At 45.3% G+C, this 14570-nt stretch overlaps 1 protein-coding gene across 1 annotated transcript in view; it reads left to right on the forward strand.

The window, feature by feature from the left end:
- Positions 1-14570, forward strand: part of PIK3R3 (phosphoinositide-3-kinase regulatory subunit 3) — a 141135-nt gene that overhangs the window by 17368 nt on the left and 109197 nt on the right. Inside the window, exon 2 of the mRNA XM_055255368.2 lies at positions 4183-4301. Within this exon, the coding sequence (XP_055111343.1) occupies positions 4277-4301 (25 nt within the window). The 5' untranslated portion in view covers positions 4183-4276. The remainder of the gene's footprint in view (positions 1-4182; positions 4302-14570) is intronic.

Here is a 14570-nt window from a genome sequence, read left to right on the forward strand (position 1 = left end):
GCTGGGACTACAGGTGCCCGCCACCACGCCCGGCTAATTTTTTTTGTATTTTTAGTAGAGACGGGGTTTCACCGTGGTCTCGATCTCCTGACCTCGTGATCCGCCTGCCTCGGCCTCCCAAAGTGCTGGGATTACAAGCGTGAGCCACCGCGCCCGGCCCACAATTGTGTTTTCAAATGATTTCTCTCACCGCAGTGGAGGAGGACAGCTTAGAGTCAGCAGGAATAGGGGCGAGGAGGAGTGGGATAGGGTGACCCACGAGGCTGTAACAGCTGTCATAGTGAGTACTGATGAAGCCTTAGGAATGGAAATGGAGAGAAGTGATGATAGAAATGCAGGGGAGAAACAAAGGATGTGCTACCTGCTCCCCAAGGATTGTCAGGGAGCATATAGGAATTGCCCAAATATGATTGCAATAAAAATGTGCTGTTAACTCTTCTGAAATCGGGCTTTGGGTGGTTGAGTTCAGCTATTTTCAGCCCTCCATAAAGGTATTATGAAATACCTTTCAGAAGGGAAGATAGAGGGGAATAACATGTGTCTGCCCTGGGCACCTTCTTGTTTTGGTATCTGATAACTGCACAAAGCTTCAGCACCCTTGGGCACTTCGGCCATCACCCAGTCCTTCAAGGACCAACTTTCTGAACAGGGATTTCTCTTGGAGTCCCTGCTGACTCTAAGCTTTCCTCCTCCACTGCAGCGAGAGGAGCTTGAATTGAGAGATGGAGAATTGAGTTTTGGCCCTGGGAATATAAGGTTTAAAGTGAATAAGGCTATGATTTCCACATAATCATTCCAAAAGGCTGTTTTGGCTTTCTAAATGGTCCATCCAGCTGAAGAAATTAAAAATCGTCCCAAATTTGATAATTTGGGGAACTCTGGATCTGCTGAGCCACTAGTTCCTTTTAAAGAGGAAAGCCAATCCATGGTCAGGCGCAGTGGCTCACATCTTGTAATCCTAGCACTTTGGGAGGTCGAGGTGGGCAGATAGCTTGAGCTTATGAGTTCGAGACCACCCTGGGCAACATGGCAAAACCCTGTCTCTACAAAAAATATGAAAATTAGCTGGTGTGGTGGCATGTGCCTGTAGTCCCAGCTACTTGGGAGGCTGAGGTGGGAGGATGGCTTGAGCCTAGGAGGCAGAAGTTTCAGTGAGCTGAGCTCACACCACTGCACTCCAGCCTGGGCGATAGAGCCAGACCTTGCCTCAAAATAAATAAATAGGAAAGCTAATCCAAACCTCAGGCACTGAGATTTATGATTCTAGTTGCCTGAATCCATAGCAGCAACATCAGGAGGATTGAGAAGCTTTGGCCTTGAACATGGGTGACTGTTCCGTCACTTCCTATGTAATTTTCCTATTGACAGATAGAAGGAGTCCTGTGGGCAGACTTTGGAGTGGAGGGAATTGCAGGGAGTTGAGGAGCAGGAGACAAATATCGTAATAGCCCAGCTGAGCATTTTGTAGCTTCAAGTGTTTTTGTTCACATTAGCTAATTAACTGACAGTTTGTCCAAGTGGTGTTGAGGGATGGTAGGAGACGGGAACTCATGGCCGATCATGCTTCCAGGGTCTGGAGGGGACTGATAATGTGACTGCAGTACCAGGGCCAGAGTGTGGGTTTGGACAGCTAATGGACAGAAGCTAATTGACAGGCACTTGGGCCTGTGTGCATGATGGTCAGCTGGTTTGTCCACAACAGTGTGATAAATGCCCCATTCAGTCCAGGGGCAGTCGTGGCTCAGAGAGACCCGGTCAGGCTCTGTTACTGATCTGATAACAAGTGCATGGGGTATTAGCTACTTCACCACAGATGTCTTCTCTGGAGAACTGTCTCTGTGTCCAGGAGACTGAATGAGATTCTTCACGGTCAGAAATGTCACATACCTTTTTTTTTTTTTTTTTGAGACAGAGTCTTACTCTGTCACCCGGGCTGGAGTACAGTGGCACGATCTTGGCTCACTGGAACCTCCGTCTCCAGGGTTCAAACAATTCTCCTGTCTGCCTCTGGGAGTAGCTGGGATTACAGGTGTGCGCCACCATGCTTGGCTAATTTTGGTATTTTTAGTAGAGACGGGGTTTCACCATGCTGGCCAGGCTGACAATTTTTTTTTTAAACAGGAAATTTTTGCATCAAAACCCAGCCAGCAATGAATTCCTATTATTCACTCTCTATGTTCTATGAGAAAAACCAGGAAGAACATACACATTTATAGAAACATGTATGCCAGCACAGCTCATAATGACTCAGTGTAGGCATCTATAGTTTCACATTTTAAGATACACTTTTTACAATTTATATAAGTAAATTTTACTCTTTTTCATGTACATTACTATTACTAAACCAGGGGTCGACAAACTTTCACTGTAAAGAGCCAGATAGTAAATATTTTAGGCCTTGTGGACATACAATTTCTGTTATAAATACTCAGATCTGCCAGGCCTCCACAGACAATACGTAAATGAATGAGTATGACTTTATTTATGGATACCAAAATCTGAATTTATATAATTTTCACAAGATATTATGCTTCTTGAGATTTTTTTCCCAATCATTAAAAAATGTAGATGTATCCATAACAATTAAAATTTTTTTAAAAAGTTAGGCTGGGCATGATGGCTCACATCTGTAATCTCAGCAATTTGGGAGGCCAAGGTGGGCAGATAGCTTGAGCCAAGGAGTTTAAGACCAGCCTGGGCAACTTGACAAAACCCCATCTCTACAAAAACAAACAAACAAAAAATATAAAAATTAGCTGGGTGTGCTGGCACGTGCCTGTAGTCACAGCTACTCAGAAGGCTGAGGTGGGAGGATCACCTGAGCTTTGGTAGGTTGAGGCTGCATTGAGCTGAGATTGTGCCACTGCACTCCAGCCTGTGTGACAGAGTGAGACGTTGTCTCAAAAAAAAAAAAAAAGGAAAAAAAAAGGAAACAAAACTTGTGGAGCAGCATTCTAGGCACTGGCTATACAGAGATGTAAACCATATATCTGACTCCGCAGAGTTTCCTGGCTTTTTTGTTGTTGTTGTTGAGACAGGGTCTCCTCTGTCATCTAGGCTGGAGTGCATGGTATGATGATCGTGGCTCACTGTAGCCTTGAACGCCTGGGCTCAAGTGATCCTCCTACCTCAGCTTCTTGAGTAGTCGGGACCACAGGTGCATGGCACCACCCACAGCTAATTTTTTGTATTTTTTGTAGAGATGGGGTTTTGCCATGTTACCCGGGCTGGTCTTCAACTCCTGGGTTCAAGCGATTCTCCCACCTTGGCCTCCCAAATTGCAAGGATTTCAGGTATGAGCCACCGTGCCTGGGCAGAATTTACTTTCTAGATGAAGATATAGGCATTGAACAAAAAACATAAGTAAAGTTATTTCAGATTGTGATACATCCTAGTAAGACATTAAAATAGGAATAAAAGTTGATATGGAGAGGGCTTCTTTGGCTAGCACTGTAAGGGAAGGCCATTTTGAGGAGGTGAAATTTGAGCTGAGACCTGAATGAAGAGAAGGAGACAGTTATAGTGAAGATCTGGGGGAAAGAACATTCTAGGTAGAGGGAGAGCAGGTACCTATAAAGAACCTGAGGCCTATCAGATCCTGACAGATAAAAGGCTGAAGCAGATGTGAATGAGTGGTCGTGTGTTGGGAGCGTGAGGGTTAAAAGGAGATGAGGTGAGAGACAGGGGAGCTTCAAAATGAGGCCTCCACTTATCTCTATTCCTCATTCCCTCAGTTCTGTCTCTCACACTTTACTTCCTAGGATTCTGAACTTAACTTTTCTTTTGAGACAGGTATTGCTCTGTCACCCAGGCTGGAGTGCAGTGGCATGACTATGGCTCACTGCAGCCTTAACCTCCCAGGCTCAAGCAATCCTCCCACTTCAGCCTCCTAAGTAGCTAGGACTATAGGTGTGTGCCACCATGTCTGGTTACTTTTTTTATTTTTTTGTGGAGTCAGGGTCTCGCTATGTTGCCAGGGCTGGTCTCGAACTGCTGGGCTCAAGCAATCTGCCTGCCTCGGCCTCCCGAAGTGCTGGGATTACAGGCATGCATCATCATGCTCAACAGGATTCTGAACTTTTCTGTTCTCCAAACAAGCTGTTCTTTTTTATATTCATGAGTTTTGCATAGGCCTCAAGCTGCAATGCATGGCTGTAACCACTGTCTCCTTCTTCCTTTCAGCAATAGAATTTCCCCCAATAACTAGGCCAACGATTCTGGTGGCAGTTGAGGAAACAGGTTGGTAGAGGAAACAGGAGCTGGAGATCCGACTAGCATGAATCAGGTTTCCTGTATAACAGGTGAGTTTTAGGGCTGTTCCAGGATAAGACTTTGGGGGAAAATTCCAGCTGCCAAACCCAGGGTAGTCTTTTAGATTCTTCTACTTTTTGAAACTAACATGAAAAACGGAGGAGGAGAGGCAGCTCAAGCTATGGAGTAGAGAAAATCAATTGAGGTGATTGTAGATACCCAGCAAGGACTCCAGTGACTACTACACATGAGGACTTCATGGGACAGATGAAAGGGCTAATGGAGGCCCTTTAGGTTTTGGGGAAAGAGATATAACCATGGACACCTGTGAGCCCCTAACAGGCAAAACACTGGAGAAGCTGGAGATGAGAAGCCTCCTGGCCAAGAAGAAGTCCCAGCTATAGCATTCCTAAAGTTGAAGAGCATCAGGGAACAAGAGACCAGGAATGGGCCTAGAGCTTGACCTGTCTTTATTATTATTATTTGCAGAAATGGGGTCTCATTATGTTGCCCAGGCTGGTCTCAAACTCCTGGCCCAAGTGACCCTCCCACCTTGGCCTCTCAAAGTATTGGGATTACAGATGTGAACTACTGTGCCTGGCTGGGGTTGAGCTGTCTCCAACCTGCAAAAGAGGAGGCCTCTGCCAGGCAAAGATCTCATCTTTTTCTTGTGGAGGGATAATCCTAGAAAGAGGGGCAGCCATAAAAGCACCAACTCTCAAGAGGTGCTTAATGACAAATTCACAAGTAGCAAGCACCCAAGTCACCTCCCATCACAAAAATGGAATGGATCAGATGTGGCTTTGGGACCAATTGTCAGGCTTGAGTTTCATACAGGACTTGTGGAGATGAGGGAAGAGATGAAAAATCTGTGGGTATATGTTGGCAATGTTCAGGAGAGGTAGGTACATTGGTGGGGATCAAGTCTAGACTCTTTAAAAAGTGTTACCAGCGGCCGAGCACAGTTGCTCATGCCTATAACTTCAGCACTTCGGGAGGCCAAGGAGGGTGGATCACCTGAGGTCAGGAGTTCAAGACCAGCCTGACCAACATAGTGAAACCTCGACTCTACTAAAATACAAAAAAAATTAGCTGGGCACAGTGGCGCATGCCTGTAATTCTAGTTACTCCTGAGGCTGAGGCAGGAGAATTGCTTGAACTTGGGAGGTGGAGGTTGCGGTGAGCCAAGATCGCTCCATTGCACTCCAGCCTGGGCAACAAAAACAAAACTCTGTCTCAAAAAAAAAAAAAAAAAAATGTCTACCAGAAGCATGTAGGAATAGAGTATCTAGATGTTTTATCCTTATCCTGGTGTGGAAGCCACAGCAAAATAAAGGGAGGGAAGAGCCAATAATTCCCATTTTCTCTGCTTCCACTCTGGGTTCTTTAACTTAAAGTTTTAATTTGGGGGATTCCCCAAAATTCAAAAAGTAGAAAAAGAAGTTGTCATGGAAGGGCCAAACCAGGAGTAGTTTTCTCTCTCCAAGAATGGGACTTAGTATACTGGGTTTAGGGTAAGTAGCATAAGTTAAAATATGGGAAACCCAGACTCTTTAGAAAATGGTACAGAAAGTCTGTGTTATCTTAGATGGATGATTTTTGAAATCACCTTAAAGACCTACTGATTAACTACATTAACTCTGGATTCCATATCCTATATATTCCACTTAGTGATAGTGAAGGGAAAAAATCAGGTAAGATCTGAGTTTGTGTGGATTTCCTGGCTCTCAACAGACATTCCACAATAGCCTAGCACACTATGTTCCACATACAGGATAGCTTAGCCACTTCCTATGGAGTGAGTTGTTTCCAGCAATGAATGTCAGAGAAGGTATTATAATATCCTTACAACTGCATAAGAGGACATAGACGGGTGATTTTATCTATCTTGTATAGGTCATCAATATGAAGGGATGGGGGTTTCAGGAATCCATGTTGTTACCAGAAAGGGATTCTGATCCAGACCCCAAAAGGGGATTCTTGGATTTTGTGCAAAGAGCTACTGGTTAACGGCATTATCTCTGGATAATGGAAACTGTCTTACTTTATTAAGAAAGTAAAGGGATAAAAGAATGGCTACTCCATAGGCAGAGCAGCAGTATGTGCTGCTTGGCTGAGTATACTTACGGTTCTTTCTTGATTATATGCTAAATAAGGAGTGGATTATTCTTGAGTTTACAGGGATTTCCTGGAAATCTTCCTTTTAGAACATAGAGGGTAACTTCTTGGCTGGGTGCAGTGGCTTACACCTGTAATCCCAGCATTTTGGGAGGCCGAGGCAGGTGGATCCCTTGAGGTCAGGAGTTTGAGATCAGCCTGCCCAACTTGGCGAAACCCCGCCTCTGCTAAAAGTACAAAAAATAGCTGGGCATGGTGATGCACGCCTGTAGTCCCAGTTACTTGGGAGGCTGAGGCAAGAGAATCGCTTGAACCCAGCAGGCTGCAGTGGGCCGAGATCGTGCCACTGCACTCCAGCCTGGGTGACAAAGCAAGCCTTGGTCTCAAACAGAAACAAAAACAAAAACAAAAACAAAACCCACACACACACAAAGAACATATAGAGTAACTTCTGGATGTTGCCATGGTATTTATAAACTGTTATGGCACTGCTGGGAGTGTCTTTTTTTTTTTTTTTTTTTTTCCGAGACGGAGTCTTGCTCTGTCACCCAGGCTGGAGTACAGTGGCACAATCTCGGCTCACTGCAACCTCTACCTCCTGGGTTCAAGCAATTCTCCCGCCTCAGCCTCCCAAGTAGTTGGGATTACAGGCACCTGCCATCATGCCTGGCTAGTTTTTGTATTTTTGTAAAGACAGGGTTTCACTATGTTGCCCAGGCTGGTCTTGAACTCCTGACCTCAGGTGATCCACCCGCCTCAGCCTCCCAAAGTGCTGGGATTACAGTGAGCCACTTGCGCCCAGACGGGAGTATCTTTTAGCATGCTAATACATTATAATTAGCATATAATGAGCAGTGAGAGACCAGAGGCCATTTTCGTAGCCATCTTGGTTTTGATGGGTTTTGGCCAGCTTCTTTACTGCATCCTGTTTTATCAGTGGAGTCTTTGTGACCTGTGTCTTGTGCTGCCCTCCTGTCTCATCCTATGACTAAGAATCCCCTCCTGGGGATGCAGCCCAGCAGGTCTCAGCCTAATTTCACCCAGCCCCTATTTAAGATGGAGTTGCTCTGGTTTCAACGCCTAAAGGTTGATGGAGAAAGTCATTTATCATTTGAATTTATCTGGAGGCATTTTTTTTCATTTATATATTCATTTTCTATTCATGTCTCTCTCTCTCTCTCCAAAATCTTGGAGGAGCCCGAACAGTGGCTCTTCAAGAGTAGTAAATATGTTTTGTTCTGCTCAGATTTTCTTTGAGAAGTGCTCTTCTGCAATTCTCAGTCCCTGTAGCTCGAGTGCAACTGATCCCTGCACTCTGCTTCCAAGGTTGGCTACATGACCTAGGCATGGCCAATTAAAACATTCCACCTAACTGGACTCTGATTGGTTCAGGAGTAAGCATGTGATCCGAGCTAGGCTGATGAGATTCAACTCCAGAACTTCGCAGTTATATGGAGAAACTTGCACTCTGCTGGAAAGAGTTGCTAGTTGGATGCAATGTAACCCTGGAACTGCCTGACAGGATCCTTGTGACCTCTCAGGGAAACAACAGAGGGAAGGAGAACTGGGAACGAGTCTGGTTCTTGCTAACATTGTTTGAGCACCTCCACTCAGCTGTTTCTGAAGTAAGACTACCCCTTTATTTGTCTTAAGCTAGTTTTCTGTCACTTGCAACTGAAAAGTCATGCTAATACAACAGTGATACTGGACCATATGGAAGACTCGAGCCTGAAGTTGTCCCTTTACAGCTTCAGTAAATTTGCTTGATCTCAGTGACAGGTGTAATATCACCAAGTGGGTAAGCACAGGCCATGAGAAGATCTCCATTATTAACACTGGTCCCTCTCCATCATTGAAAATTAGAAGCATTCATAATGTTTACGAAAAACTCTTCCAAGATTGCAAAATTCTTTAGTGTTTTAACTTGGCATTATCAGTGCAGATCCAGGGCACCAATTTAGAAGTCAGCTTAAAATCTAGAAGGAAGTCAATTTTCTTACTCCCTTGAACCCTTTTGAGAGTTCAATGCCTTGGTAGTTTTAGTGAGCTACTTGGTTGAAGCTTGTCCTAGCAATTGCTGACCCACATGGATGTTTGGAGGGCATCATGTTAGAAAAGTGTAGAAAAGTGTAGAAAAGTGCAGAAGAGCGAAAATCTGTTGTTTTCATTAGCACAAATCTGTCTGATAGTGAGGTGCAACACTATTTAAAAAAACAGAGTTCTGGCTGGGCACGGTGGCTCATGCTTGTAATCTCAGTACTTTGGGAGGCCAAGGTGGGCAGATCACAAGGTCAGGAGATCGAGACCATCCTGGCTAACACAGTGAAACTCCATCTCTACTAAAAATACAAAAAAAGTTAGCCAGGCGTGGTGGTGAGTGCCTGTAGTCCCAGCTACTCAGGAGGCTGAGGCAGGAGAATGGCGTGCACTTGGGAGGCAGAGCTTGTAGTGAGCCGAGATCGCACCACTGCACTCCAGCCTGGTGACAGAGTGAGACTCCGTCTCAAAACAACAACAACAACAACGACAACAAAAACAGACTTCCTGGCTGGGCATGCTGGCTCACGCCTGTAATCCCAGCACTTTGGGAAGCTGAGGCAGGCGGATCACTTGAGGTCAGGAGTTCAAGACCAGCTTGGCCAACATGGTGAAACCCCATCTCTACTAAAAATACAAAAATTAGCTGGGCCTTATGGCAGGCACCTGTAGTCCCAGGCTGAGGCAGCAGAATCGCTTGAACCTTGGAGCAGGGGGTTGCAGTGAGCCGAGATCATGTCAATGCACTCCAAAGTCTGGGCGACAGAGCGAGATTCCATCTCAAAAAAATAAATAAAACAAAATAAAATAAAATAAAAAACAGAGTTCCTGCTTCAAAAGTAGGAAATCACAGGTAAGTTCTGAGAAAGCAGGAGTGTCAGGTGCTAGATTACCCTCCCTCCAGCCCCTGCCCATTTGTTTCCCAGTGCTATGCTGGTTGCTTCTAGTAGAGGCCACTATAGGTCTGTGAGGGCACGATGTTTTCTCTTCACTCAGGCCACTGAGAGTGAGGCTCTGAGGCAGGTCTAGCAGGAAGCTCCTGTCTTGAATACCATGCTCATGGTGGCATTTGACTGTGTGGTCCATGGCAGATCATTAGTACCCCAACCACAAGTATAGAATTGGAGAGAGGAGAGATGGGCAGGACCAAAGCCGTGTGTGTGTGTGTGTGTGTGTGTGTGTGTGTGTGTGTGTGTGTGTGTGAAGAGTTGGAGGGGAGGGGGGCTGTCCCTAAAATACTCAAGGCTTCCCAAGGGAGAGAACTGGAACCTCCTCCGAAGGAGATAGCTTCAAGACCTGATCGATGAGGTTGTAGAGAACATTTGACATTTTTGGCTGCCTAGCATCTGAACACCTTTCCCATTTTGGAGGACTTCCAAATCAGATGGGAGGCAGGGCCCATAAACTCTGATATGATATGGAGTATGTTGCCAGAAGATGCAAGAATAAAGTATGATTTTTAGAGTTTGTGGCTACCTATTAAGTTCAAAATCTCTAATTAGAGGTATAATGTATAGACTGAAAGTGGGTGAGGAAAGTCACAGTGATTGACCAAAATAATTTACCACTGATAGCACAGCCCATGAAAAAAGCTGCATCCCTGCTTTTGTCGCATTTGGTCAGCATTAGAGTTCACGAGGAAGCCCTCTCCCGGGTACTACTCTAGGATCTTTGGGGAGCAGAGAGAAAACTGGACAGTAGTTCGGAGGGTAAAGGGAACTTAGGATTCTTGCGCTGCAAGTAACAGAATGTAGTTGGAGTCTCCTTAAATAAATAACACATTTATATAAGCAGCCCCATTAGACATGAAAAAGAGGGACTCCTGCCCTGGGCCCCATGTCTAGAGGGCCCTGCTTTGGCTCTTCTCAGAGCCTACCTCTCTTCATAGGATGAGAAATCCATATGGCCAAGGGTGCTTCTCCACCCAGATAAGTATTCCGCTTATCTCACCTCCCTCTTCCCAACTATGCTTAGTATCCTGAGTCCTGGAATTCTCTGCCCAAATGGACTTTAGCCTGTTTCTAGGAACTGCATGGGCCTTTTCCCTGGATCTGTTCTCCTAAGGACAGCATTGTCAGTACCAGCACCTTTAGACCCAAGAGGTGGTCAAGGGACAGCTATCTGTAAAGAGATTGCTATGGTTTGTATGTGGTTTATTCCCATCAAAACTCATGTTGAAAATTGATCCCCAACGTGGCAGTGTTGGGAGGTAGGGACTAGTGGGAGGTGTTTGGGTCATGGAGGAGGATGGGTCACAAATATGTTAATACCTTCCTGTAGGGGTGAGTGAGGTCTTGAACTCATGGGAATAGATGAGTTAAAAGAGCCTTGTTTCCTTGGTTGCCTTCTCTTGTGTCCTCTCTCACCATGTGATCGCTGCACATGCCAGCTCCCCTTCCACTCTGCACCATGAACGGAAGCAGCATGAGGCTCTCACCAGATGTGGCTGCCCAATTTTGGACTTTTCCAGCCAATAGAATCATGAGTCAAAATAAATATCTTTTTTTAAAAAAAATTATCCAGCTTCAGGTATTCTGTTATAGCAACACAAAATGGACTAAGACAGGGATGGATGGAAGGAGCTTGGACATGTATACAAAGACTCCTTTGACAGTCTCACAGTGCAGGATAGAGCGAAGGGTAAGAAGAAAAAGGGGTCAGTTCTCTCCCTCCCATCTCCCCCATGTTTTGTCAGAACTCTAAGGATCTGTGAATTCTAAATTTTAACCCAGTCTTCTTCTTTTTTTTTGAGATGGAGTTTCGTTCTTGTTGCCCAGGCTGGAGTGCAATGGCATGATCTCAGCTCACTGCAACCTCCGCCTTCTGGGTTCAAGCGATTCTCTTGCCTCAGCCTCCCGAGTAGCTAGTATTACAGGCATGTGCCATCACACCCAGCTAATTTTGTATTTTTGGTAGAGATGGGGTTTCTCCTTGTTGGTCAGGCTGGTCTCAAACTCCCAACCTCGGTGATCTACCCGCCTCGTCCTCCCAAAGTACTGGGATTACAGGCGTGAGCCACCGTGCCCAGCCTCAACCCAGTCTTCTAAGTTTGCATGAAGATATATTTGGCAAGATAGGAGAATTGAGTTTTTGTTTGTTTGTTTGTTTGTTTTGAGACGGAGTCTCGGTCTGTCACCAGGCTGGAGTGCAGTGGCATGATCTTGGCTCATTGCAACCTCCACCTCCCGGGTTCAAGTGATTCTCCTGCCTCAGCCTCCCAAGTAGCTGGGACTACAGGTGCGTGCCACCATGCCCAGCTAATTTTTGTATTCTTAGTAGAGACAGGGTTTCACCACGATGGCCAGGATGGTCTCAATCTCTTGACCTCGTGATTCGCCTGCCTCGGCCTCCCAAAATGCTGGGATTACAGCCGTGAGCCACCACACTTGGCTGAGGATTGAGTATTTTTTATTTAATGGTTGGCCTGATTTGTAACTTTCAAGTATTTTGACATATGGTATATGGCTCTCCATTTATGTTCTTGTCCTGGGCCCTGCAAATGTTAGGTATAGGCCTGACCTCAGTATAGGAACCAAGCTGGGCCTTAAGAAGCTCTATACTCAGGAAATTGATTACTGCTCGTATTCTTTCCATCCCTCACCCCTGCTCCTTTCAGAGCATTTCTTTCATTCTTCCTTGGCTTTCTGAAGACTGGCTTCCTTTGCAACTCAGCCTTCAGGGTGAACATGGCCATAATACCTCCAGAGATTGATTCCGTGTTATAGGTCCAAACCCCTGAAGAGCCTAGATCTTGTTTTGGGTACTATTTCCAAATATTTGTGAAAGAAACTCTAATCAATTCAGCCTAGGCCCTATCAACTATGGCCAGGGACACAGTCATGTACAAATTGAGAAGGGGGACATCATGGTGAACTGGCCAGAGGTACTAAAAAGTATCCAATACAATCATAGATACCAGAGACTGGGAAAGGGGGTGTGGGTGGGAGAGGGGATGAAGGGAGGTTGGTTAACAGTGAGATAGAAAGTATAAGTTCTAATGTTCCAACAGCAGAGTAGAGATGCAAGTATTATGTATTTCAAAGTAGCTAGAAGAGAAGACTTTAAATGTTCCCAACACATAAAAATGATAAATACTCAAGGTGGTCAGGCACAGCAGCTCATATCCATAATCCCAGAACTTTGGGAGGCCAAAGCGGGAGGATTGCTTGAGTCCAGGAATTTGATACTGGACTGGGCAACATAGTGAGACCCTGTCTCTACAAAATATTTTTTTCTTAGTTAGCTGGGCATGGTAGCATGTGCCTATAGTCCCAGCTACTGGCATTGAAGAGCGGGGGTGGTCGTGGGGAGGGCAGAGGTGGGGGGATCACTTGAGCTTATGAAGTCGAGGTTGAGGCTGCAGTGAGCTGTGATTACATCACTGCACTCCAGCCTGGGCGACACAGTGAGACCCTGTCTCAAAAAACACAAAACAAAACAAGAAAACACTCAAACGTGATAGATACACCAAATACCCTGACTTGATCATCTCACATTGTATATATGTAAAAAAAATCACATGTACCCCATAAATATGTAAAGTATTGTGTATCAATTAAAAAAATAAACACAAAAAAGGTATCTACTACTATGGAGCAATTGACTGACCAGTCTGGGTCATTGATCCACTCACACCCTTAGGCCTTAACCCATTAGCAGTGCTCTTGGAGCTAGCTGATCTACCCAGTGAGGTCCTAGAAATGAATGAATCACACACAGAAGCAAAGGAGAAAAATACTACCAATGAAGGGAGAGATTCTCCACAAGAAAGGCTGTAATTTCATCATTGAGTGGCCCATTCTTCAGGGTGGGGACATGCTGGTTACCTAATCACTCATCAAGTGTGGCCTTGTCTACCTCTTAAGCATCTCTCACATCTACACAAATCTACACAGGACTCTTGATCATTTGCCCACATTGTTGCAACAATGTTTTCCAAGTCTTCAAAGTTTGCCCCTTCAATCCATTTCGCAATCTGATGATTCTCAAATGCAAATCTCATCACAACACTCCTCTGCTTAAAACTCCTAAACTCCCCCCATTGCTTGAGCATAAAGTACAAATTCCTATCCTGACTTACAAGACTCTTCATGCTTACCCTGTAGCTTCATCCTCACCACCCTTTACCTCCTTCAACATTAGGCCAGCCCGCAATTACTTTCTTTTTCTTTTTTTATTTTTTATTTTGAGACGGAGTCTCGCTGTGTCGCCCAGACTGGAGTGCAGTGGCGCGATCTCGGCTCACTGCAAGCTCCGCCTCCCGGGTTCACACCATTCTCCTGCCTCAGCCTCCTGAGTAGCTGGGACTACAGGCACCCGCCACCACGCCCGGCTAATTTTTTGTGTTTTTAGTAGACACAGGGTTTCACCATGTTAGCCAGGATGGTCTCGATCTCCTGACCTCGTGATCCACCCACCTCGGCCTCCGAAAGTGCTGGGATTACAGGCGTGAGCCACCGTGCCTGGCCTCTGTAATTAATTTCAATGTCCTCAAAGAGCAATGTGCTCTCCTCTGGGGCTTTGTACATGTTTTCTTCCTGTCTGGCCTATATTTTCATCTGGCCCTGTCACCTAACTAGAAAAGGAACTAGCTCAGATATGATGATTTTGAAACATTTGTGTGGCATCCAGTAGGCATTTGGATAGACAGGAGAGGGGGTAGGACTGGTTTTAGGAGGCTGAAGAGGGTGCCATCCAGAGGTCAAATCTAGTGATTAGCTTTCACCTCCAGGAAAGACATGCTTCTTCAGAAACGAAGGCAAGGAAGCAAGAATGGGTACAGGTTTATAGGCTTTTGAAGGGATGAATGAAAGGAAGGGAGTATTATGCCTGTTGATTTCTGTCAAGTAAAAGGAGAGGTCACATTTACTGACCTGACTGTGGAAGGTAGTCACTTGAGATGAGTAGTGAAGGTTTGGAATATCAGAATAGGCAGATACAGAACGAGCCAAAGGAATCCTAGTTATGACCAGAGACCAGCCCAAGTTGGTAAACTTGGTTTTTCTTTACCTAAGCCCAACTGCTTGGGCATAAGAGCAGAAGTAGACTGTTGTTTTGGTCTGGGATTTGGCTTTGGCTGGCTGACTGTTTTGGAAAGACAGGAGACAGACAGTTGATGACACTGGGAGAAAATGGTTAAAAAGATTCACGTTGGGATTAGGTTT

This window comes from Symphalangus syndactylus, chromosome 12 (genome assembly GCF_028878055.3).
Source record: "Symphalangus syndactylus isolate Jambi chromosome 12, NHGRI_mSymSyn1-v2.1_pri, whole genome shotgun sequence".
Classification (NCBI taxonomy): Eukaryota; Metazoa; Chordata; class Mammalia; order Primates; family Hylobatidae; genus Symphalangus; species Symphalangus syndactylus.